The sequence below is a fragment of the Carassius carassius genome, chromosome 39, assembly GCF_963082965.1.
Source record: "Carassius carassius chromosome 39, fCarCar2.1, whole genome shotgun sequence".
Lineage (NCBI taxonomy): Eukaryota > Metazoa > Chordata > Actinopteri > Cypriniformes > Cyprinidae > Carassius > Carassius carassius.
The window spans coordinates 11,049,733-11,073,966 of NC_081793.1; the positions used below are offsets into that span (position 1 = coordinate 11,049,733).

The 24,234-nt window shown below is 45.1% G+C and overlaps 1 protein-coding gene across 1 annotated transcript in view; it reads left to right on the forward strand.

The window, feature by feature from the left end:
- plxdc1 (plexin domain containing 1) overlaps positions 1 to 22,312 on the forward strand; it is a 304,601-nt gene extending 282,289 nt beyond the window's left edge. Inside the window, exons 13-14 of the mRNA XM_059530667.1 lie at positions 15,009 to 15,145; positions 21,841 to 22,312. Of these exons, the coding sequence (XP_059386650.1) occupies positions 15,009 to 15,145; positions 21,841 to 21,963 (260 nt within the window). The 3' untranslated portion in view covers positions 21,964 to 22,312. The remainder of the gene's footprint in view (positions 1 to 15,008; positions 15,146 to 21,840) is intronic.
- Positions 22,313 to 24,234: the final 1,922 nt, after the last annotated feature.

Sequence of the window (24,234 nt, forward strand, 5' to 3'; positions counted from 1 at the left end):
CAGTCATTAATTGTATGAATAGTGGGAAAGCCCCAGGCCCCGATGGCCTGCCTATAGACATCTACAATATTTTTAATAACAAATTAATAAACCCAATGACTGATATTATTGAGTCTTTCAACAATGAAGAACTTCCTTTTTCCTTGTGTTCAGTCCTTATAACTTTAATTCTAAAATTCAAAATGTGCCTCCTACAGACCTATTAGTCTTTAGAATTCAGACACCAAGATAATTGCCAAAGTTTTAGCCAGCAGACTTGATAAGTTTTTTACCATTATTGATTGATCCTGATCAAAATTGCTTTGTTAAGGGTAGACAAGCCTTTCATAATATACGTTGACTGTGAAATATCATACATGTTAAAAAAGGAGACTCGGATACAGCTTTACTTTCCCTAGACGTGAGAAGGCTTTTGATAGAGTGGAGTGGACCTATCTTTTTGACACCCTTTCCCACTTTGGTATTGGTCCTTACCTTAGAAAATTGATTAAAATTCTATATTCAAATCCCACAGCAGAGGTATTGACTAATAATATAATCTCTAAACAATTTCTGCTTTATCAAGGTACACGTCAAGGTTGCCCACTTTCGCCGCACTTTTTTACATTGGTAATTGAAACTTTAGCTATTGTAGCATGCAGAAATAATGATATATCAAGAATTACAATTGGCAGTCTTGAAAATAAACTAGAATTATATGCTGACAACATTATATTATTTATATCTAACTTAAGCACCTCCGTTCCTTCTTTACTAAGCCTAATTAAAACTTTTTGAATTTTTTCAGATTATAAAGTGAACGAGTAAAAATCATGATCTTATTTCTTAAAGAATCAGAGTGTCTTACATCTCCCATCCAGTCCCCCTTTAAAATTGCTCAGGAAAGTTTTAGATATCTTGGTATTAATATTACCCCAGACCTAGACAAATTGGTTTCTTGTATTTATAATTATATAACTAAATTAATCATTGAATCACTCAATAAATTATCATCTTTACCAATTTTTCAGATTGGACGTATCAATATATGAAAAATGAATGTCTCCCGAAATTTTTATATTTATTCCAATCAATTTCCCAACCTTCTCCACATAATTTTTTTCAGTAATATGAGGAAGATTTTCACAAATTTCATCTGCGCGAATCGGTGTCCTAGGCTGAGGCTCTCTCTTTTGTATTAACCATAGGAGAGGTTGCAATTGCCTAATCTAAAGTGGTATTACTGGGCTGCTCAACCCAGAGCAGCAATGCTTTGGTTTACAAATGAAAATACTTCACCTTGGTTGCGGATTGAGGCAAATACAACAGCTCCTTTACCACTAAATTTGTATTTGTACTCCACTTCCCTGCACAAATTGAAAAAAGCCACTTCTAATATTTTTGTTAAAAATACCATCGTGGTATGGTATGATGTTTTGAAACATCTTGGAGAGATGTAAACTAACTGTGGTAACTGTCACAGTTTACCCCTATTTGGGGAAACACTTATTTTATACCAGGAATGCATGATGCTGGTTTTAAAATTTGGGCATTAAAAGGATTGAATGTCAGATTTATTCAACAATAAAACTAAGCTCAGTTTTCAGGATTTAAGCCAAAAGTTTTATTTACCTAAAACTCACTTTTTAAAATATCTTCAAATTAGGAATTTTATTAATAAAGCACAGAATCACTCTCCTACCTTACCGGATTTGTCCCCTTTAGAAAAAAATACTTTAAACAACCTTAATTGTGGTAAACAAATTTCCATTTTTTATAGACTAATCTCCACTAACTGCAGGGAAAATACATACATCAAGCTTTTGGCTTGGTGCCAAGACATAAATGAGAATATAACTGAGGATGAATGGCAGAGTATCTGTCTAAAGGCCCAGACCCAGACAATTAATACGAGGTTTAAACTTAATCAATACAAATGGATTGTGAGAGTGTACATAACTCCAGAATTACTACATAAATCTAATCCAAATATTCCAGATCAATGTATAAAATGCAACCCCGAGATAGGGTCATTATACCATTGCTTATGGAAGTGTCCACAAGTTAAAATTTTTGGGAAAAGGGTTTTAGGCTTTTTATCACTGGTTTTGAAACAAATTTTCCTAAATGTCCTAAACTTTGTATACTAAATGTTTTCTCTGTAACTTGCACTTTATCCAGTTCTGGTAAGAAAATTTTGATTTTCTGTTTATTCTGTTTATTACAAGCAAAACTCACAGTAGCACGTCATTGGAAAAATATAGAAAGCCCTAGTTTTAAACAATGGTTACAGGAACTGTCAAACTGTTTGGCTTTGGAAAAACGTACATATATTGTTAAGGGAAAACCTGAAATTGTTTTCAAAGTATGGATTCCTTTTATGGAATTTTTGAAGGAAACCGATCCTTATTGTCTGTTTCCTGTGTAACCTGGCTGAAATTGCATCATGTGTTATGATATTAATGGACCATTATGTATTTTTTTGTTATTATTATTATTATTATGTTATTATTATTATTCCCTTTTGCATTAAATAATGAAGATACAAAGCAGGTTAAGTTAAATATTGTTGTACAAATAATTATATAATTCTATAGACTGCGAATAAGATTGTGGTTTCACATTTTTCATATGCATTACAAAGTAAAACATTTTTTTACATGCATTATACAAAATAAAAATATAAAAAAATATTTTAAAAATCACTAATGTTGTCAATTAATGAAGCTCTTTTTTACATCATGTGCACTTTATTGATTATAATGAGAGAAGTTGAGTTTAAACGTGAGGATGTTTTATTAATCGGTCCATTCTTTTCAGTTTCAGTAAATTTAGCTAAATTGTGGCCAGGTTTAATTTAAATTTTCATCTATTAATATTAAACATTTTAACTACAGTTTTTCTTTAATTTTCCACGACTGCTGCCGTCAAATGTAAGCACTCAGTGGTCAAAAGCTGCAAATGCACTTTGCAGCAGCGGCGACGTTTGCGGCGGTAGAAAGCACACTTTGGTTGGCCACCTACTCACTGTTGGACAGTGTTTTCTCTACTTCCTGTTGGCCTTCTGTAGCAAATTGTAGCTCCGTGTAGCTGTTTTTATTTTATTTTTTTCTCTAGAATCTTTATCTTACTATCACTCTCTGTTTTTTAAAGTGGTAAAATATAACTTCATTCACACCATATTTCTGATATTATCGATCAATCTTATCAGATTAACTTTGATCGTTCACTTTTATTTTATTTCCGTGAGTGCAGTACACCTGCAAAGCGTTAGCACTCGTTAGCTTGTCATTAGCGTTTTCATTCGAACCTATCGCTGTTTTCTTTTCTCCTCTCCCTCGCTCCAGTTTTTCACAAGTTCATCAAACAACCGCAGTAAGAATTTTCATCAAGCACGGTGAGTAATGGCTTCTCCTATCATTGTTTCTTGCACCTCTTGCCACATGTACAGTTTATCTATCTCTGTCGCTGATGAGGGATTCACATGTGATTAATGTAGGGAAATAGTTAGGCTGACAGAGAAGATTTCAGAATTAGAGACACGCATCCAAACTTTAATTGATGACAGTAAAAATGTTAGGGCTCTAGATACGGCTTTGGATGCGTCTAGCTCAGGGATTCCTGTACATTGTTCGGTTCCGGAAACAGAGCCCCAGCAGCAGGGCAACTGGGTGACGGTGAGGCAGCGTAGTCGTGGGTCAAAACACCAACAATTTAACAATTTAATTGAGGTTCAACAAATAAAAAACAGAAGCAATATGGATAAACAAATGATAAAGCTTGGCTTATTGAATATCAGATCCCTTTCTACGAAAACAGTTTTTGTAAATAATATGATCACTGATCATAATATAGATGTACTCTGTTTGACAGAAACCTGGCTAAAACCTGATGATTACATTATTTTAAATGAGTCCACCCCCCAATATTACTGTTATAAACATGAGCCACGTCTAAAAGGCAAAGGTGGAGGTGTTGCTTCAATTTATAACAACGTTTTCAGGATTTCTCAGAGGGCAGGCTACAAGTATAACTCGTTTGAAGTAATGGTACTTCATATAACATTATCCAAAGAAACAAATGTTAATGATAAATCCCCTGTTATGTTTGTACTGGCTACTGTATACAGGCCACCAGGGCACCATACAGACTTTATTAAAGAGTTTGGTGATTTTACATCCGAGTTAGTTCTGGCTGCAGATAAAGTTTTAATAGTTGGTGATTTTAATATCCATGTTGATAATGAAAACGATGCATTGGGATCAGCATTTATAGACATTCTGAACTCTATTGGTGTTAGACAACACGTTTCAGGACCTACTCATTGTCGAAATCATACTCTAGATTTAATACTGTCACATGGAATTGATGTTGATGGTGTTGAAATTATTCAGCCAAGTGATGATATCTCAGATCATTATTTAGTTCTTTGCAAAATTCATATAGCCAAAATTGTAAATTCTACTTCTTGTTACAAGTATGGAAGAACCATCACTTCTAACACAAAAGACTGCTTTTTAAGTTATCTTCCTGATGTATCCAAATTCCTTAGCATATCCAAAACCTCAGAACAACTTGATGATGAAACAGAAACTATGGACTCTCTCTTTTCTAGCACTTTTAATAAAGTTGCTCCTTTACGCTTAAGGAAGGTTAAGGAAAACAGTTTGACACTATGGTATAATTAGCATACTCGCACCCTAAAGAGAGCAGCCCGAAAAATGGAGCGCAGCTGGAGGAAAACAAAACTAGAGGTATTTCGTATTGCTTGGCGGGAAAGTAACATATCCTACAGAAAAGCATTAAAAACTGCTAGATCCGATTACTTTTCTTCTCTTTTAGAAGAAAACAAACATAACCCCAGGTATTTATTCAATACAGTGGCTAAATTAACGAAAAATAAAGCCTCAACAAGTGTTGACATTTCCCAACACCACAGCAGTAATGACTTTATGAACTACTTTACTTCTAAAATCGATACTATTAGAGATAAAATTGCAACCATTCAGCCGTCAGCTACAGTATCAAATCAGACAGTGCACTATAGACCCCCTGAGGAACAGTTCCACTCATTCTCTACCATAGGAGAGGAAGAATTGTATAAACTTGTTAAATCATCTAAACCAACAACATGTATGTTAGACCCTATACCATCTAAGCTCCTAAAAGAGGTGCTTCCAGAAGTCATAGATCCTCTTCTGACTATTATTAATTCCTCATTTTCATTAGGATATGTCCCCAAAACCTTCAAACTGGCTGTTATTAAGCCTCTCATCAAAAAACCACAACTTGACCCCAAAGAACTAGTTAATTATAGACCAATCTCGAATCTCCCTTTTCTGTCCAAGATACTAGAAAAGGTGGTATCCACACAATTATATTCCTTCTTAGAGAAAAATGGTATATGTGAGGATTTCCAGTCAGGATTTAGACCGTATCATAGTACTGAGACTGCTCTTCTTAGAGTTACAAATGATCTGCTCTTATCATCTGATCGTGGGTGTATCTCTCTATTAGTTTTATTGGATCTTAGTGCTGCGTTTGACACAATTGACCACAACATTCTTTTGCATAGACTTGAATACTTTGTTGGCATCAGTGGAAGTGCATTAGCATGGTTTAAATCGTACTTATATGACCGCCATCAGTTCGTAGCAGTGAATGAAGATGTATCCTATCGATCACAAGTGCAGTATGGAGTACCTCAAGGCTCAGTACTAGGGCCGCTACTCTTCACGCTTTATATGTTACCCTTGGGAGATATCATCAGGAAACATGGTGTTAGCTTTCACTGTTATGCTGATGATACTCAGCTCTATATTTCTTCGCAGCCCGGTGAAACACACCAATTTGAAAAACTAATGGATTGCATAGTCGATATAAAAAACTGGATGACGAGTAATTTCTTACTGGTAAATTCTGAAAAAACAGAGGTGTTAATTATAGGACCTAAAAACTCTGCTTGTAATAACCTAGAACACTGTCTAAGACTTGATGGTTGCTCTGTCAATTCTTCGTCATCAGTTAGGAACCTAGGTGTGCTATTTGATCGCAATCTTTCCTGAGAAAGCCACGTTTCTAGCATTTTTAAAACTGCATTTTTCCATCTCAAAAATATATCTAAATTACGGCCTGTGCTCTCAATGTCAAATGCAGAAATGTTAATCTATGCATTTATGACCTCAAGGTTAGATTATTGTAATGCTTTATTGGGTGGTTGTTCTGCACGCTTAGTAAACAAACTACAGCTAGTCCAAAATGCAGCAGCAAGAGTTCTTACTAGAACCAGGAAGTATGACCATATTAGCCCGGTCCTGTCAACACTGCACTGGCTCCCTATCAAGCATCGCATAGATTTTAAAATATTGCTTATTACTTATAAAGACCTGAATGGTTTAGCACTTCAGTATTTGAATGAGCTCCTTTTACATTATAATTCTCTACGCCCGCTACGTTCTCAAAACTCAGGCAATTTGATAATACCTAGAATATCAAAATCAACTGCAGGCGGCAGATCCTTTTCCTATTTGGCGCCCAAACTCTGGAATAACCTACCTAACATTGTTCGGGAGGCAGACACACTCTTGCAGTTTAAATCTAGATTAAAGACCCATCTCTTTAACCTGGCATACACATAACATACTAATATGCTTTTATTATCCAAATCCGTTAAAGGATTTTTAGGCTGCATTAATTAGGTAAACCGGAACCGGAAACACTTCCCATAACAACCTATGTACTTGCTACATCATTAGAAGAATGGCATCTACGCTAATATTTGTCTGTTTCTCTCTTGTTCCGAGGTCACCGTGGCCACCAGATCCAGTCTGTGTCCAGATCAGAGGGTCACTGCAGTCACCCGGATCCAGTACGTATCCAGACCAGATGCTGGATCAGCACCTAGAAAGGACCTCTACATCCCTGAAAGACAGCGGAGACCAGGACAACTAGAGCCCCAGATACAGATCCCCTGTAAAGACCTTGTCTCAGAGGAGCACCAGGACAAGACCACAGGAAACAAATGATTCTTCTGCACAATCTGACTTTGCTGCAGCCTGGAATTGAACTACTGGTTTCGTCTGGTCAGAGGAGAACTGGCCCCCCAACTGAGCCTGGTTTCTCCCAAGGTTTTTTTCTCCATTCTGTCACCGATGGAGTTTCGGTTCCTTGCCGCTGTCGCCTCTGGCTTGCTTAGTTGGGGACACTTCATCTACAGCGATATCGTTGACTTGATTGCAAATAAATGCACAGACACTATTTAACTGAACAGAGATGACATAACTGAATCCAATGATGAACTGCCTTTAACTATCATTTTTGCATTATTGACACTGTTTTCCTAATGAATGTTGTTCAGTTGCTTTGACGCATTGTATTTTGTTTAAAGCGCTATATAAATAAAGGTGACATTGACATTGACATTGACCTACTGTATTCCATAACGGATACAAACAATACTGTGCCCAAAGTAATGAGATGTAAACAAAGGAATTACACTCATATTACAATGTTATTGCTTCATTGGACTAAATGTGTTCTGTGGGATGTCGTTCAGTGGACCCTTACTTTTCTAACTAAACCAGGATTTACAGGTGTGGATGTGTTTATGACTCTTTATTACGACAAATCTGGTATTTACTGCATTTTGATTATGCATGTTTTGATGTGTACTGCTTATACAAATTTAGCAAATACATTCCTTATAAGCTTTCCATTAAAAAACAGCAATCTGTCATCGATGCTTGAGACTTAGATCTATAGAATGATATATAGTTTGTAAAGATTAATTTTGTAAAGATTAAATTTCATTTACACGTGTAAACAAAGACCGTTCATTGTGCTGTTAACAGGTTAACAAAAAAAAATGTAGTGTAAAAGCACTATATAAATAAAGGTGACTTGACCTAACTTGACACATCAGTGCCTTTTGGGTGCTTTTACAAAACGCAATTGTCAGAAACTGATGATGATGATGGTTATTACTATTTATTTAAAGTTATGATTACAAATTATTTGTATGTGTTTGAATGTATTTTCATTTCCCGGGATGAAAGAATTGTCAGTGTGTCAGGTGTCTGAAGTATGAATGAAAAAAACGACAATGAACATGACATTGGCAGGCCAAAGCCTGTGATGTAAACAAATGTGTGACTGCGGGTATAAAAGAGAACCTGTGGAATATATTGTCCTCTTTTCTTTGTCTGAGGAGACACAGGCATGATGCCAAAGCATCTTGTTCCCTATTCTCAGGTAAACATTGTTACATGTGTAACCTGAGACATTCCCTTTCGAAATGGTACTCCACGCGCATCCTCTAGAGGGTGATAGGGGAAAAATTTAAGTGAAGTGACATGACATACAGCCAAGTATGGTGATCCATACTCTGAATTCGTGCTCTGCTTTTAACCCATCCAAAGTGCACACACAGAGCAGTAAACACACACACACACACTGTGAACAACCCCGGAGCAGTGGGCAGCCATTTATGCTGCGGCGCCCGGGGAGCATTTGGGGGTTCGGTGCCTTGCTCAAGTGCACCTCATTCGTGGTATTGAAGGTGGAGAAAGCGCTGTACATGCACTCCCCACACCCACAATTCAGAGTCTGACTCTCTAAGCATTAGGCCACGACTTCCCCCATTATTTTTTTTTTTTTTTAGTTTAGGAGCTCTTAAGAGTGGAGGTCTCAGCATAACGACTCTCTAAACCAAGAGGAGACGTAGCTACACTCAACGCAAAAAGGCTTAAAAAGAAAGAGCCTACAAACTCATATTATTGCCAAAGACGGAGCTCTGGAGAGCGGAGGATGACTCTCTTAAATGAGTGGAAGCCTAACAAGCATGGATGTTGAACAAACTCTTGGCACAATAAATTCTCTCAGCTGGCAAAAAAAAAAACTATCTGGTCACAACTGTCACAAACACGCCAAGTTCCTCCTCCACACAATCACGACGCACACCCTCACCTGAGTACTAATCACCACCACCTGATCCGCATCACCTTCATCCACCTCAGCACCACAAAAGCCACACACACGTACTCAGTCATTGTCCGGTCACTTTCGCGACAAGATCATTCCTGCGCTAACTATTAGGACTAACTCCTCTTTACCTTCTCTCCAAGGATAACCTCCAAGATCCTCCCAAAGACCCCACGGTGCGTGTGTGTGGTACCCTCCTTCGCGACACGGATCCCAGCACCCATCCACTCCTTACTTCCCGCTCCTCTGCTTGTGTCCATTTAATAAACTACATCTTTCATCTGTTACTCCTCTGTCTCCGAGTGATCCGTAACAGATGACCGGACCAGCACCGAGAGACACAAGCATGAGCCTCACGGATCCCTTCCAGGAATTAGTAGATGCACTCCGCCGTACACTTATGTCAGCACCTGCATCACCACCACCAGCGAGCACTTCCGCGGATCCTATCATCCCTCCTTCACCTGCCGTGCAGGCCAGTCCCATGGCACGGCCAGTGCCCTACTCTGTTTCGGAGGAGGAATGCAGCGGATTCTTGCTTCAGTGTTCACTGGTCCTGGAGATGCAACCGCTCTCGTACCCTACGGATCGAGCCAAGGTAGCTTTCATTATCTCCCAGTTACAAGGCAAGGCTTTACAATGGGCAGACTCTCTCTGGACCCAGAATAATCCTGTAACCCAGTCATATTCTAGCTTCATCAAACACTTCCGGGAAGTTTTCGGCAAACCTGCCTGGGACTCCTCTATAGGTGAGAGATTATACAACTTGAAACAAGGGAATATGTCTGTCAATGATTATGCCTTGCAGTTCAGGACTCTGGCGGCCTCTAGTGGATGGAACGAACAGGCCCTTCTCACTACCTATCGCCAAGGATTGGAGCCCAGAGTGCGGTTGCATCTCGCTGCATACGAGAATACCATCGGCCTCGAGCGATTCATCCAGCTGTCCATCCGCTTCGCCACTCGTATGCAGTCGTGCTTAGAAGAGCACCAGGGCCAGGCGCATTCCTCCTCTCCGCTCTGCCGGCCAGAGAACGTCAGCTCCCCAGAACCAGCCAGCGAGCCCATGGTCGTGGACTCCTACCGCCTCACTATGGCGGAGCGTCAAAGACGGCTGGCCCAGAATCTTTGTCTGTACTGTGCAGCTCCGGGGCATACCATAGCTGGGTGCCCCGTCCGTCCTCCTCGTCCCATGGTGAGTGCCATCCTTCCTTCACGATATTCTATGAAACCACTCACCACTGTTGTGACACTTACTGCGGCTGATGTGTCTCTTCCAGTTTCCGCACTCCTCGATTCTGGGTCAGCCGGCAACTTCATCTCCGGCGCCCTCTGCCGTCAACTCAGTCTCCCAACCTCGTCCACGGCGGCCGCTTACCAAATCCACACCATCACCGGCAGGCCGTTAAGCAAGAAGTATGTACGCCACTGCGTGGGTCCAATCTCTCTCCAAACTGGACTCCTTCACCATGAGAACATTCATCTGCTGGTTCTGGAGGATTCCACCGCTGACGTCATCCTAGGGCACCCGTGGTTGGAGCAGCATAACCCGGTAATCTCCTGGAAGACCGGAGAAATCCTGAAGTGGGGCGAAGCCTGCTTTCAATCCTGTATCTCCGGCTGTCCAGTTCCCGTGGAACGTCCCTCCGAATCACTACCAGTCTACACCACCTCTATTGAAAGTCCTGTCGTCAACCAATCCATCTCCATACCCCAGTGCTACGCCCCCTTCAGTGATATTTTCTGCCCGAAGCGGGCCTCCAAGCTGCCTCCACACCGGCCATGGGACTGTGCCATAGATCTGCTGCTGGGTGAACCAGTGCCTAGGGGACGGATCTATCCCCTATCCGTTCCCGAGGAGAAGGCCATGGAGGATTACATCAGGGAGGCGCTGGATCAAGGATACATCTGCTTCGAGTTTCTTCTTCGTGGCCAAGAAGGATGGAGGTTTGCGGCCATGTATCGACTACAGAGCCCTGAATAAAATTACTCAGAAGTTTCGCTATCCTCTTCCCCTCGTCCCAGCGGCCCTAGAACATCTCCGTGGTGCCACTGTATTCTCCAAGTTGGACCTCCGCAGCGCGTATAACCTCATCCGGATACGCGAGGGGGACGAGTGGAAGACCGCCTTCATCACCCCTACTGGCCACTACGAGTACTGCGTGATGCCGTATGGGCTAGTAAACGCCCCCTCCGTATTCCAGGATTTCATGCATGAGGTGCTCCGGGATTTCCTCCATCAATTTGTCCTAGTGTATATCGATGACATCCTGATATATTCCCGGAGCCAGGCCGAACATCGACGCCACGTTGCGGAGGTCCTGCAACGCCTGAGGGACTTCCAGCTCTACCTAAAAGCAGAGAAGTGCTCATTCCATCAGCCCTCAGTGCAGTTCCTTGGCTATACCATCGACCGCAGTGGCATCCGGATGGACGAGGGGAAGGTAAGCGCCGTCCGGGATTGGCCCGTTCCTACCACCATCAAGGAACTACAGCGATTCCTGGGCTTCGCAAACTTCTACAGACAATTCATTCAGAACTTTAGTACCATCACCAGTCCTCTAACCAACCTCCTTCGTCAGAAGCCCAAGTCCCTGTCTTGGACTCCAGCCGCCACCGAAGCCTTCCAGGCCCTGAAGCTGGCCTTTACGACCGCCCCACACCTTGTGCATCCTAACCCAGATTTACCATTCGTCGTGGAGGTGGACGCCTCTACCACCGGAGTGGGTGCGGTCCTGTCTCAGTAGCAGGGGACGCCCAGCCGCCTCCATCCATGTGCCTTCTTCTCCAGGAAGCTCAACCCGGCGGAGGTGAACTACGACATTGGCAACAGGGAGCTACTTGCCATCAAGCTTGCCCTGGAGGAGTGGAGACATTGGCTGGAGGGAGCCAAACACCCCTTTCAAGTTCTCACTGACCACAAAAACCTGGAATACCTTAGGGCAGCCAAGAGACTCAACCCCAGACAAGCCCGCTGGGCGCTATTCTTCACCCGCTTCCAGTTCTCCATCACGTACCGCCCTGGGGCAAAGAATGTCAAGGCCGATGCTCTGTCCAGATGTTACTCACCCGAAGAGAGGTCTGAGAACCCCGAACCCATACTCCCAGACAAAGTTATTGTTGCCCCTATCACTTGGTCTGCCGAAACCCTACCTCCAGCCGAAACTCCTGCCAACGCTCCGCCGGGTTGCCCACCAGGGCACCAGTACATCCCCAGGACACGTCGCACTCCTCTCATCCATGCCACCCATACATCACTTGGCACTGGTCACCCGGGGGTCAATGAAACCCTCTCGTTGCTACGGGAACGCTTCTGGTGGCCCAACATGGCCTCGGATGTCAGAAGGTACGTGAGTGGATGTAACAGCTGCGCCATGTCCAAGAGTCCTCGCCATCTACCATCTGGCAAACTCCATCCTCTGCCCGTCCCCAACCGCCCGTGGTCACACCTGGGAGTGGATTTCATGACCGACCTTCCTCCCTCTGACAATAACACATGTATTCTGATTGTTGTGAAAAGATTTTCTAAAGCATGTCGTCTTCTTCCTCTGAAGGGTCTCCCCACTGCCATGGAAACGGCAGAACTGATGTTTAACCGTGTTTTCAGGTACTTCGGCATCCCAGAGGACATAGTGTCGGATCGGGGCCCCCAATTCATCTCCCGGGAATGGAAAGCATTTCACTCCCTCCTAGGTGTGGCCATCAGCCTGTCCTCCGGCTACCACCCGCAGTCCAAAGGGCAGACGGAAAGGAAGGTTCAGGAGATCGGACGCTTCCTCCGTACCTTCTGTCACGGCCACCAGAACTCCTGGAACCAATTCCTGGGGTGGGCCGAGTACGCACAGAACTCCCTCCGTCAACCCACCACCGGACTCACACCCTTCCAGTGCGTACTCGGCTACCAGCCACCCCTGGTCTGGAGAGCCCTCTGACGTTCCCGCGGTCGACTATTGGTTCCGGGAGAGCGAGAGGGTCTGGGACGCGGCCCATCACCAACTTCTACGGGCGCTCCGTAGACGCAGGACGGCAGCCGACCTTCGCCGTTCCGAGCCCCCCAGTACCAACCCGGTCAGAAGGTCGGGCTGTCTACCCGGGACATCCGCCTGCGTCTACCCTGCCGCAAGCTTAGTCCCAGATTCATTGGCCCGTTCACTATCACTCAGCAGATCAATCCGGTCACCTACAAACTGCAGCTTCCTCCCGAGTACCGGATTCACCCCACATTCCATGTCTCACTCCTGAAACCTCACCATCCTTCTGTTCTTCCCTCCACAGAACCTGGCGAGAGGGAAGCCCCCCCCCCTCTCCTCCTAGATGACGGCGCAGTCTACTCGGTCAAGGACATCCTGGACTCCCGGCGGCGTGGTGGGCAGCTTGAGTATCTAGTGGACTGGGAAGGCTACGGTCCAGAGGAACGCTCCTGGGTCCCACGCAACGACATCTTGGACCCCTCCTTGCTGGATACCTTCCACTCAAGACACCCCAACCGACCAGCTCCCAGGGGTAGAGGACGCCCACCACGACGTCGGGGTCCCCGGCCCTCAGGAGCGGGCCCTGGGGAGGGGGGTACTGTCACAAACACGCCAGGTTCCTCCTCCACACAATCACGATGCACACCCTCACCTGAGTACTAATCACCACCACCTGATCCGCATCACCTTCATCCACCTCAGCACCACAAAAGCCACACACACGCACTCAGTCATTGTCCGGTCACGTTCGCGACAAGATCATTCCTGCGCTAACTATTAGGACTAACTCCTCTTTACCTTCTCTCCAAGGATAACCTCCGAAGTCTCTTCTTCCGTCTTCTCTCCAAGGATTACCTCCAAGATCCTCCCAAAGACCCCACGGTGCGTGTGTGTGGTACCCTCCTTCCCGGCACGGATCCCAGCACCCATCCACTCCTTACTTCCCTCTCCTCTGCTTGTGTCCATTTAATAAACTACATCTTTCATCTGTTACTCCTCTGTCTCCGAGTGATCCGTAACAACAACAGCCTCAGAAAGGATGGAATCTGGCTTGCTCCTCGCAGCTTGTCTGCTCCCTATGTCGCTGTAGCCATGTTTGGATGACTTTCATGAAGACTTTAGCAATGCTAGACAGTAGACTAATGCAGTCGTTGTTCTAACCTTCATGACTGTTGCCTTGCTTAAAGATAGGCACAATTGCGGATTTCTTCCAGGTCGATAGGATTTGTTCAGATTGCCAGATTAGCTTCATGAGGATGTGGAGACGGCCTTGTGGAACTTTTCCACCAGCCTTGATTGCTTCAGCTTTCACGTGGCCCAAGCCAGGTGCCTTTCCATTCTTCAAATAATGATGGCTTACGATGGCTTGCACCTAATCTGTGAACAGGCTCTACACGTGGTGGCTCTGCCGCCAGTCTGCACAGTTGGTCATGGTTAAGGAGCTGCTGAAAATGCTCCTGCGACTGCTGCAGGTGTGTCGTCCACCGATCGGACAAAGGAGCCATCCACCTTCTTGATGCTGTCATTGGTCAACCTGGACCATCTGCTCAGTCTCTTGAGAGTCTGATAGAGAACCAGTGTTCCAGATTAATGAGCAAAATAATCATGCATCCCTGCTGATATGTCAGAATAAGGCCCGGGACCAAATAAATATTATATTAAATTCAGTCTCTGTTTCAAAGATAAAAATTCTACTTGGTGTTGCATTGATATATACTTTATAGTTTTGCTTGTGATTCACCATATATATCAGCCCTGCAGACTTCAGCTCCAACCCTACTTAAAACTCACCTGCCTGTAGCTTTCTAGTAACCCTTCAGACCTTGATTAGGACCTTGTGTGTTCGATTAGGGTTAAAGCAAAACTCTGCAGGGCTGCGGCTCTCCAGGACTGACGTTTGCCACCCCTGATATATATGCTGAGCTGAATCATTTGTTTATGTCATATGTGCTTGATAAGTGTTGATTTAAACTTTTGAACATCTAATACTTGCTCTATGAATTGTAAAATTGCTGTATACTTCAAATTGTAAATAAAAAGGTTTTTCCTGTTTAAATCATTTTACTTTCACACTTTCAGGTGAGGAAGCACCAGAACACACAGCCATCATTGCAGGTGTGGTGGCAGCTCTGGTTCTACTGGTGTTCTTGACCCTGTTGGCTGTTTACTACATTAACACACACCCAACTGTTGCTCCTCCTTTCTACCTCATGCAGGTAAGTACAAATCTATCTATCTATCTATCTATCTATCTATCTATCTATCTATCTATCTATCTATCTATCTATCTTTCCAGGGCTCAGCACTAAGGCTTTTTTTTTGCTACCTGCCCTGGCCAGTGGTTGAAATTTTTACTTGCCCTGCCGACATTTTCACTGGCCCTGCCACAAAAAAAAAATAAAAAAAATAAAAAATATAATTGTAATATGATAATATGAGCTGAGGTAGAGCCGCTGGTTCTATGGGCCGAAGTGGAGTCTGGGCCTCGGAGGCTGGACATGGAGGTATGGGTTTCTTCGGCCCCTAGCGATGCTGGAAGGTGGCAGTCCCGCGGGGCTCGCACCACAATGTTGGTGGGTTGAGGGGCGAGCAGAGGAGCTGCTAGATGACAGCAGTGGAGGAGGGAGGAGTGGGTGGGAGGGCGGGTTCTATCGAGGAGCGGGCAATGGAGGGCAATTTCGAGGAGCGATAACTGAAGGGCACTTTCGAGGAGCGGGCCCTGGAGGATCGGAAGCCCCCTCAGGGCTAGACGAGGGAACCAAGGATGGAGGAGGGCTCGACGGGACCAGCAGAGACAACGGAGAGAGGAGAGGGTGCAGTTCGATCTCCAGATCAGACTCCCAATCTATTAGATCACCCTGTTCATTTTGGCACCAACACACCGCCATACTCATCTCACCCTCAGCCATGATGCGATATATATATATATATATATATATATATATATTGAGGGCATAATGAGGAACACATTCACTCTCTGACAGCAGGTGTTGCTTATAGAACAGCAGCAATACAGTGTTTCCTTGGTTACCTCTGTAAACACAGCAGCACTGCACTTATAAACACCACTTTAATATACGGAGGCAAGATGAAAATAAAATTCCAACCAACCCTTTTTAAAGATAGTCAGTTCCCCTCAAAAACACATTCATAAAACTCATTATTTAGGATATTCTTTCCAGTACTTTGCGCATCTTGGACAGTGATCTTGCGCTGCCTATTTTCTCCTCTTCGCATTCATCTTCAGTGACGATGGTGTCACTAATAGCGCCTCTGTGGCCCTTTCTGACCGAACACAGCGGGAACCATCACCCGAATATTAGTTCCGCCCGGACTCTTTTCTCACACGGACCCAGTACTTTTCAGTCTCAGCTGTGGCTTATCATCTCATTAGTTATTGCCTTTATAGGCGCAGACTTTCTTTGTTCATTGCGAAGTCTTATCGTTCCCTATGGTCGTAATTCTGAGCGTTTATTTCTGTGTTGGATTTTCTGTGTATGACTCTGGACTGTGTACCCCGTTGACGATTACTGCTGCCTGCCATTGCGACCATTGCCTATCTATTGAACTGTGTTCCGGATTACCTACGTTGTTCCTGTTTTCTGGTGATTATTCCTGCCTGTTGACGATTATAAATAAAGCCTTGCGGATGGATTCGAATGTCTCTGACTCCGTGTTACAGAAGACTTCGCCACCTCAGGATCCAGCGGCTTTAGATCGAGTGGTTACTGAATTGACACGACAAGCCTCCCTGTTGACTGTGCATCACCAACAGTTAGATCGGCTGACCACCATGACCGAGGAATTGGTGCGGTCTATGCGGTCGCTCCCACAGGCTGTGCCACAAGATCTCACTGCAGGCCCCACCGCGCCGCCTTCCGCGGTCTTTACCACGGGAATCCACGCACCCCGCTTGGCACTTCCAGAGAAATATGACGGCTCCCCAGGCAAGTGCAGGGGCTTTCTTATGCAGTGTGCCATCTATGTGAACTCGCTGCCGCCGGGCTCAGTGACAGAGGATGGCAAGGTTTCCCTCGTCTGCACCCTTCTCACCGGTAAGGCCTTGAGCTGGGCAACGGCTTTGTGGGAGGGCCAGCAGATGGTTTTTCCGTCGTATCAGCACTTTCTCACCAAATTCCGGGAGGTGTTTGACCACGCTGAGGATGGCAAGGAGGCGGAGGAGGAACTATTAAACCTTCGCCAGGGATCTTCCACCGCTGCGGATTACGCTCTCACGTTTCGCACGCTAGCAGCCCAGGCGGGCTGGGAAGGAAAACCCCTTATGACCATGTTCCGTCGAGGGCTTCGCACGGACCTGCAGGCTGAGCTTGCTTGTCGGGATGAGAGCAAGACTTGGCGATCAAACTGGACCATCTGCTCCGCTCTCGCAGGAGTCGTCAACCACGATTACCTCTCGCCTCACCCCAGTCTTCGGCTCACGCCCTGGAGGAGCCCATGCAAGTGGGATTTTCCGCCTCTCTGATGAGGAGCGCGAGAGAAGGATGAGAAATCGTCTATGCCTCTACTGTGGTCAGTCTGGTCACTTCCGAGCTCAATGTTCCGCTCGTCCTCCTAGAACCACCAGCACTCGGGTAAACCACAATTCCTTGTCACCCTCTCTCTTGTTGGATGTGTGCTTGATCATCCACGGCCGCCACATCAAGACTAAAGCCTTTATTGACTCAGGGGCGGCCGGTAACTTTATTGACCAAGACTTTGTTAATCGCCATCGCATATCTCTTGTTCCATGTGACCCTCCTATGGCGGTGGCAGCCCTGGATGGAAGACCACTAGGTGCTGGAAAGATCTACCACATCACTGAGGCCATCACACTGATCACCAGCTCCCTGCACACCGAGACCATCCAGCTCCATGTCACTCAATCACCTCACCACGCCATTATTCTTGGCCACCCCTGGCTCACCCTCCACAATCCACAAATTTCCTGGAAGGATCAGGACATCATCCAGTGGTCCCAATCTTGTCTCCAGCGGTGTCTCAAATCCCCACAGAGGAACCATCACGTGGTCCCAGTTCCCCAACCTGAAGGTCAACCCCCACAGGACCTTCCCGAGGTTTACTGGGATTTCCACTCGGCATTCAGCAAATCCCGGGCCACCCAGCTTCCACCTCATCGGGACACGGATTGTGCCATCGAGCTCTTACCTGGAGCCACGCTCCCCAAGGGTCGTGTATACCCCCTGTCCCAACCCGAGACTCTGAGCATGCAGCAATACATCGACGAAGAACTCGCCAAGGAGTTCATCCGACCCTCCACCTCACCTACCTCGGCGGGCTTCTTCTTCGTAAAAAAAAAAAGACGGATCCTTGCGTCCCTGCATCGACTACCGAGCCCTCAACGAAGTAACCACCAAGTACCGTTATCCCCTACCCTTGGTACCCTCAGCCCTGGAACAACTCCGCACTGCCCGTATCTTTACCAAGCTCGACCTGAGATGCGCCTACAATCTCATTCGCATCCGGGCAGGTGACGAGTGGAAGACGGCCTTCTCCATGACGACTGGCCACTATGAATATCTGGTCATGCCCTTCGGTCTGTCCAACAGTCCCTCCGTCTTTCAGGCCCTTATCAACGATATTTTCCGAGATATGCTCAACAAGTGCGTCATAGTCTACATTGACGACATACTGATCTACTCCGACACCCTGTCTGAACACGTTCAACGCGTACGAGCTGTGCTCCAAAGATTAATCCAGAATCAGCTGTACGCCAAACTCTCTAAGTGTGCCTTCCACCTCTCCACCGTCTCCTTCTTAGGATACATCATCTCTGCTGAGGGAGTCACGATGGATGACAGCAAGGTTTCCGCCGTGCTACACTGGCCTCGTCCCCAAACCGTCAAGGACCTCCAACGTTTCCTGGGGTTTGCCAACTTCTATCGAAGATTCATCCGGGGTTTCAGTCAAGTAGCAGCTCCTCTAACTTCTCTCACTCGCAGTGGAGGTGGATCCAATAAGCTGGCATGGTCTACGCTCTGCGAGAAAGCGTTCCAAGATCTGAAGACTCGTTTCACCTCGGCTCCCATCTTGAAACACCCAAACCCCCGACGTCAGTTCACTGTGGAGGTGGACGCCTCCAGCACAGGTATCGGAGCAATACTGTCACAAGGCCAGGGAACCCCAGAGAAATTGTACCCGTGTGCCTACTACTCTCGCAAACTCAATCCCGCGGAACGTAATTATGACGTCGGGGACAGAGAACTGTTGGCCATGAAAGCGGCCCTGGAGGAATGGAGACACTGGTTGGAGGGCTCGACCATGCCCTTTCTCATTCTAACCGACCACAAAAACTTGGAGTACTTGAGAACCGCCAGACGTCTCAATGCCCGCCAGGCCAGATGGTCGTTATTCTTCTCCAGGTTTCTCTTCACTATAACCTATCGGCCCGGGTCCAAGAACGGTAAGGCGGACGCACTCTCCCGCCAATACGACTTGTCCCAATCAGACACCTCTCCGGCTACCATCATTCCCATCTCCCAGATCGTCTCCCCCGTGCAATGGGACATCATGGCCGAGATCACTGAGGCCCTAGAAACAAACCCTGCTCCTCCGGAATGCCCTCCTGGACTGACCTACGTCCCCGCTCCCCTACGGCATCGCGTACTGACACTGATCCACGAGAATCCCAGCGCCGGCCACCCCGGCGTCCAGGCGACCAGGGAACTCGTTCTCAATAAGTTCTGGTGGCCTTCCATGACTCAACAGATTCTAACCTTCGTCAAGGAATGTGTCACATGCAACCAAACCAAATCCCTACGCCAGCGCCCTGCCGGTCTGCTCCAGCCTCTCCCTATCCCAGAAAGACCATGGTCCCACCTGGCCGTCGACTTCATGACTGACTTGCCCCCTTCTCACCACAACACCGTGATCCTCACCATCATTGACCGGTTCTCAAAGTCATGCCGCCTCATTCCGCTTCCCAAACTTCCCACTGCATGGGAGACGGCTCAAGCCTTGCTCAACCAGGTCTTTAGATTTTATGGTTTGCCCGAAGACATAATCTCGGATCGGGGACCCCAATTCACGTCCCGTGTGTGGAGGTCCCTCTGGTCTCAGTTAAATGTCAACGTCAGCCTCACGTCAGGGTACCACCCGCAATCCAATGGACAAGTGGAGAGGCTGAATCAGGAACTCTCCCGCTTCCTACGAGCTTACTGTCACCTCCATCAGGAGGACTGGAGCGAATACCTCATGTGGGCCGAATACGCCCAGAATTCCCTAAGGAAGCCCTCCACCCAACTTACCCCATTCCAATGTGTGTTAGGCTTCCAACCTCCACTATTCCCGTGGTCCGGGGAGCCTACTAACCTCCCCGCAGTGGACCCCTGGCTACGGAGGAGCGAAGCTACCTGGGATATAGCACACACCAACCTACGACAGGCAATCCAACGAGTTACCCGCCAAGCCAATCGCCTCCGGAGAGCCGCTCCTCCATACCTAGTCGGACAGTGGGTCTGGCTCTCCACCCGGGACCTGAGACTCCGACTCCCCTGCAGAAAGCTTAGCCCAAGGTACGTGGGTCCGTTCAAAATCCTCAGACAAATCACTCCTGTGACTCCTCCCCTAATGGACGCAGAGGAGAACATTTATCAGATCAACCAGATCTTGGACTCTCGGCGCCGAGGCGGGGTTTTCCAGTATCTCGTGGACTGGGAGGGATTCGGCCCCGAGGAGCGGTCTTGGGTCAATTCTAAGGACATGCTCGACCCCCAACTTACTGCTACATTCCACCGGGAACACTCGGAGAAACCCGCTCCTCGTCCTCGTGGTAGACCTCGGCGCCGAGGAGGAGCTCACGTCGGGAGCCGTTCGCAGGGGAGGGGCTCTGTCACTAATAGCGCCTCTGTGGCCCTTTCTGACCGAACACAGCGGGAACCATCACCCGAATATTAGTTTCGCCCGGACTCTTTTCTCACACGGACCCAGTACTTTTCCGTCTCAGCTGTGGCTTATCATCTCATTAGTTATTGCCTTTATAGGCGCAGACTTTCTTTGTTCATTGCGAAGTCTTATCGTTCCCTATGGTCGTAATTCTGAGCGTTTATCTCTGTGTTGGATTTTCTGTGTATGACTCTGGACTGTGTACCCCGTTGACGATTACTGCTGCCTGCCATTGCGACCATTGCCTATCTATTGAACTGTGTTCCGGATTACCTACGTTGTTCCTGTTTTCTGGTGATTATTCCTGCCTGTTGACGATTCTAAATAAAGCCTTGCGGATGGATTCGAATGTCTCTGACTCCGTGTTACAGATGGCCTCTGTTAACGGCAATTTACATACTAAATATAACAAAATATTTCCACACACGTTGTGGAAAATGATTGCAGTGCAGTTTGTGTGCAAGCACAGAACAAAAATAGTTCTAAATGAAACAAAAAAATGGCTGGCCGACCGGTGCATCTGTACTCCACAGTATAAATTAAATATAGATCATTGCTAAAACCACAAAGTCACTTGTATTTTGACATACTTTTGTATGTATTTTTCTGTTCAACTGAAAGAGAGGCGCGGAAAGAAACTCAACTCTGGGCTCGGGCTTCAGAGACTGTGCGTCTGTGAGCACGCTGTTCAAACAGAACACAGTGTTATAAGTACTGAATGGAGTTGTCTTTAGTGCCTTCCTTGAATGCTTTCAAATTGTTTGAAGTTTGTAAATTAGCAGGGCTTAAAAACATATAAATAATAATAAACTTCATTGAGTGCTCGATCGAGCTAGTGACAAATCTGTTAAGTGTCCAATATGTATTTTATACTTGCCCCGGGCCATCAGATAGTCCTTATTGTCGAGCCCTGCTATCTATCTATCTGTTTATCTATCTAGCTATCTATCTATGCAATTTAAACTCTTTTAAAATAACTGTAAGCTGTTGTGGTGTGTTTTCTTCATAGCGTCGCACCAATAACTATTGGCCCTCCATGAAGTTTCGGAATCAAGGATGCCATTCCAGCTATGCTGAGGTTGATCTTGGGGGTTACGAAAAAGAGGGGTTCATTGAGGCAGAGCAGTGCTGAGCAGGCAGGACTTTATTAAGGGATGGACTGAAGAAAAAGTTATTTCATAATTCTTTTCTAGAATGATTATAGGATCATGGACAAACACACAATGAGAGGCTGTCACTGTTGAAAAAGATCATTTGAGAGTTTTGTGAGCTTTTCTCTGTCCCTGACTCCCCACAGTTGGCAGTCCACCTTTCAAAACATTTTATGCTGTTGTTTATAGTAAAGGAAGTTTTAAGTTTAAAGAGGTACTAATTGTAACAAAGACCAGCAAATCTGCAAACTACACTCCATAATAATGAGTATGTGTTAGCCAAAATAATTGCAAGTTAATGTACAGTGCAAGGTATCTTTATAGAGATTTTTTTTAGCCACATGGACTTGACAGCACTTTAATTCAAATAGCTTACTCTCTTAAAAATGTTTTTGCCCTGTCAAGTTTTACCCTGTCATTTAGTCATATAACATAAAAACAATTTGCACATAAAATATTAACGAAATGCACAAATAAATGCAACAACTCTATTTGAAAAGTAAATGTGCCAGTTTAATGTTTCATTTTGCTTTTTGGAGAATTGAAAACATTTATTTCCAAAGCAATTTATGGAGATGTAAAGTAAAATGAGTTTTCCTGCTGAAAAAGATGGTCAGACATTAGAAATTATTGTAAAAAAAAAAATCCAAAGCAAAATCTAGCTGATTTCCATTGCATTATATGCCATTGCAGTATTGCATTTGTAACATACAGTATGCTTCTTGTAAAACAATAAAAAAAAAGAAATGCCTGGGGGAAAAACTGCTGTTTTCTTTGGTTTTCTGATAAGCTCATCTGTTAAGAAATGTACTTTGGTCTGCATCACAAAGATGGTAAACATTGACACCTGCAGGCCGGCTGTTAAATTATGTAGTTTATTGATGTTGATGATTTACCAACAAAGTATAAATGTATGAAATCCATTCCTAAACTGTGTGCCGTGTTCCAAATGTTTTAAATCCATTATGTATAAAGAAGGTAGGGGGCACCCGAATTTGAACCAGGGACCTCTTCTGCAGTCAAATGCTCTACCACTGAGCTATACCTCAACACATTGCATTCCAGAATGGGAGTTATAATGTTTGTACATTATTTACTATGATAAATATTTGTACTTTAAATCATTAATTCTGAAGTAATTCAATAGGTCTACTGTTTACTCAACCTAACCAGAGAACCTCCATTGTTTTTTTTTAAGTTTCCCAGGCAGACTTCTGCCATTTCCGAGAGGATTACAATCACCTCTAAAATTCCATATGGCTGGTTCCCGGCTCGGCTCCTCAGTGAAAAACCTAGTATGCATTGCTCCTACTGCCCTTTTTATGCCCACATAAATTTTATATATTTCTATAGCAAAAATAAACACAACAGGAGTTGACCACTTTGCTTTACAGAGTATATAACTAAGATACGAAAAAAAAGAAAGAAAACAATAAAGACGTAATAAAAGGAGGCCATGTGACATCAGAGGGTCAGTTAGAATTTTTTGAAGCATCGAAAATACATTTTGGTCCAAAAATAGCAAAAACTACGACTTTATTCAGCATTGTCTTCTCTTACGTGTCTGTTGTGAGAGAGAGTTCAAAACAAAGCTGCTTGTGATAACCGCCGGATCTTTTTGAAACAGTTCACCAAATCGAATTGAATCGTTTTAAACGGTTCGCATCTCCAATACACATTAATCCACAAATAACTTAAGCTGTTAACTTGTGTGGCTGACACTCCCTCTGAGTTAAAACAAACCAAGATCCCGGAGTAATTTATGTACTCAAACAGTACATTGACTGAACTGCTGTGAAGAGAGAACTGAAGATGAACAACCGAGCCGAGCCAGATAATGACTCGTTCACTAGTCAAGAACCGTTTCTGTCAGACGTGTCCGATTCGAGAACCGAGGAGCTGATACTGCTCATGTGTGATTCAGCGTGAAGCAGACTGACACACAGAGCGTCTGAATTTGTGTTATGAGTGTGGGTAAACAGAAGGCTTGAATCTAGGGCAATCATTGCCAATGACGCCATTACGTCGAGCGCAAAAGAACCGCTGAACCGTTTTCTTCAAACGGTTTATTGAATCGAACTGTCCGAAATAAGTACTGGTGATCCGAAAACTGATACAACCGGTTCTTGACTCGTGAATGAGTCAGTCTATTGTTCGTTATCTGGCTCAGCTCGGTGTTCATCTTCAGTTCTCTCTTCACAGCAGTGTTTGAGTACATGAATTACTCCGGGATATTGGTTTGTTTTAACTCA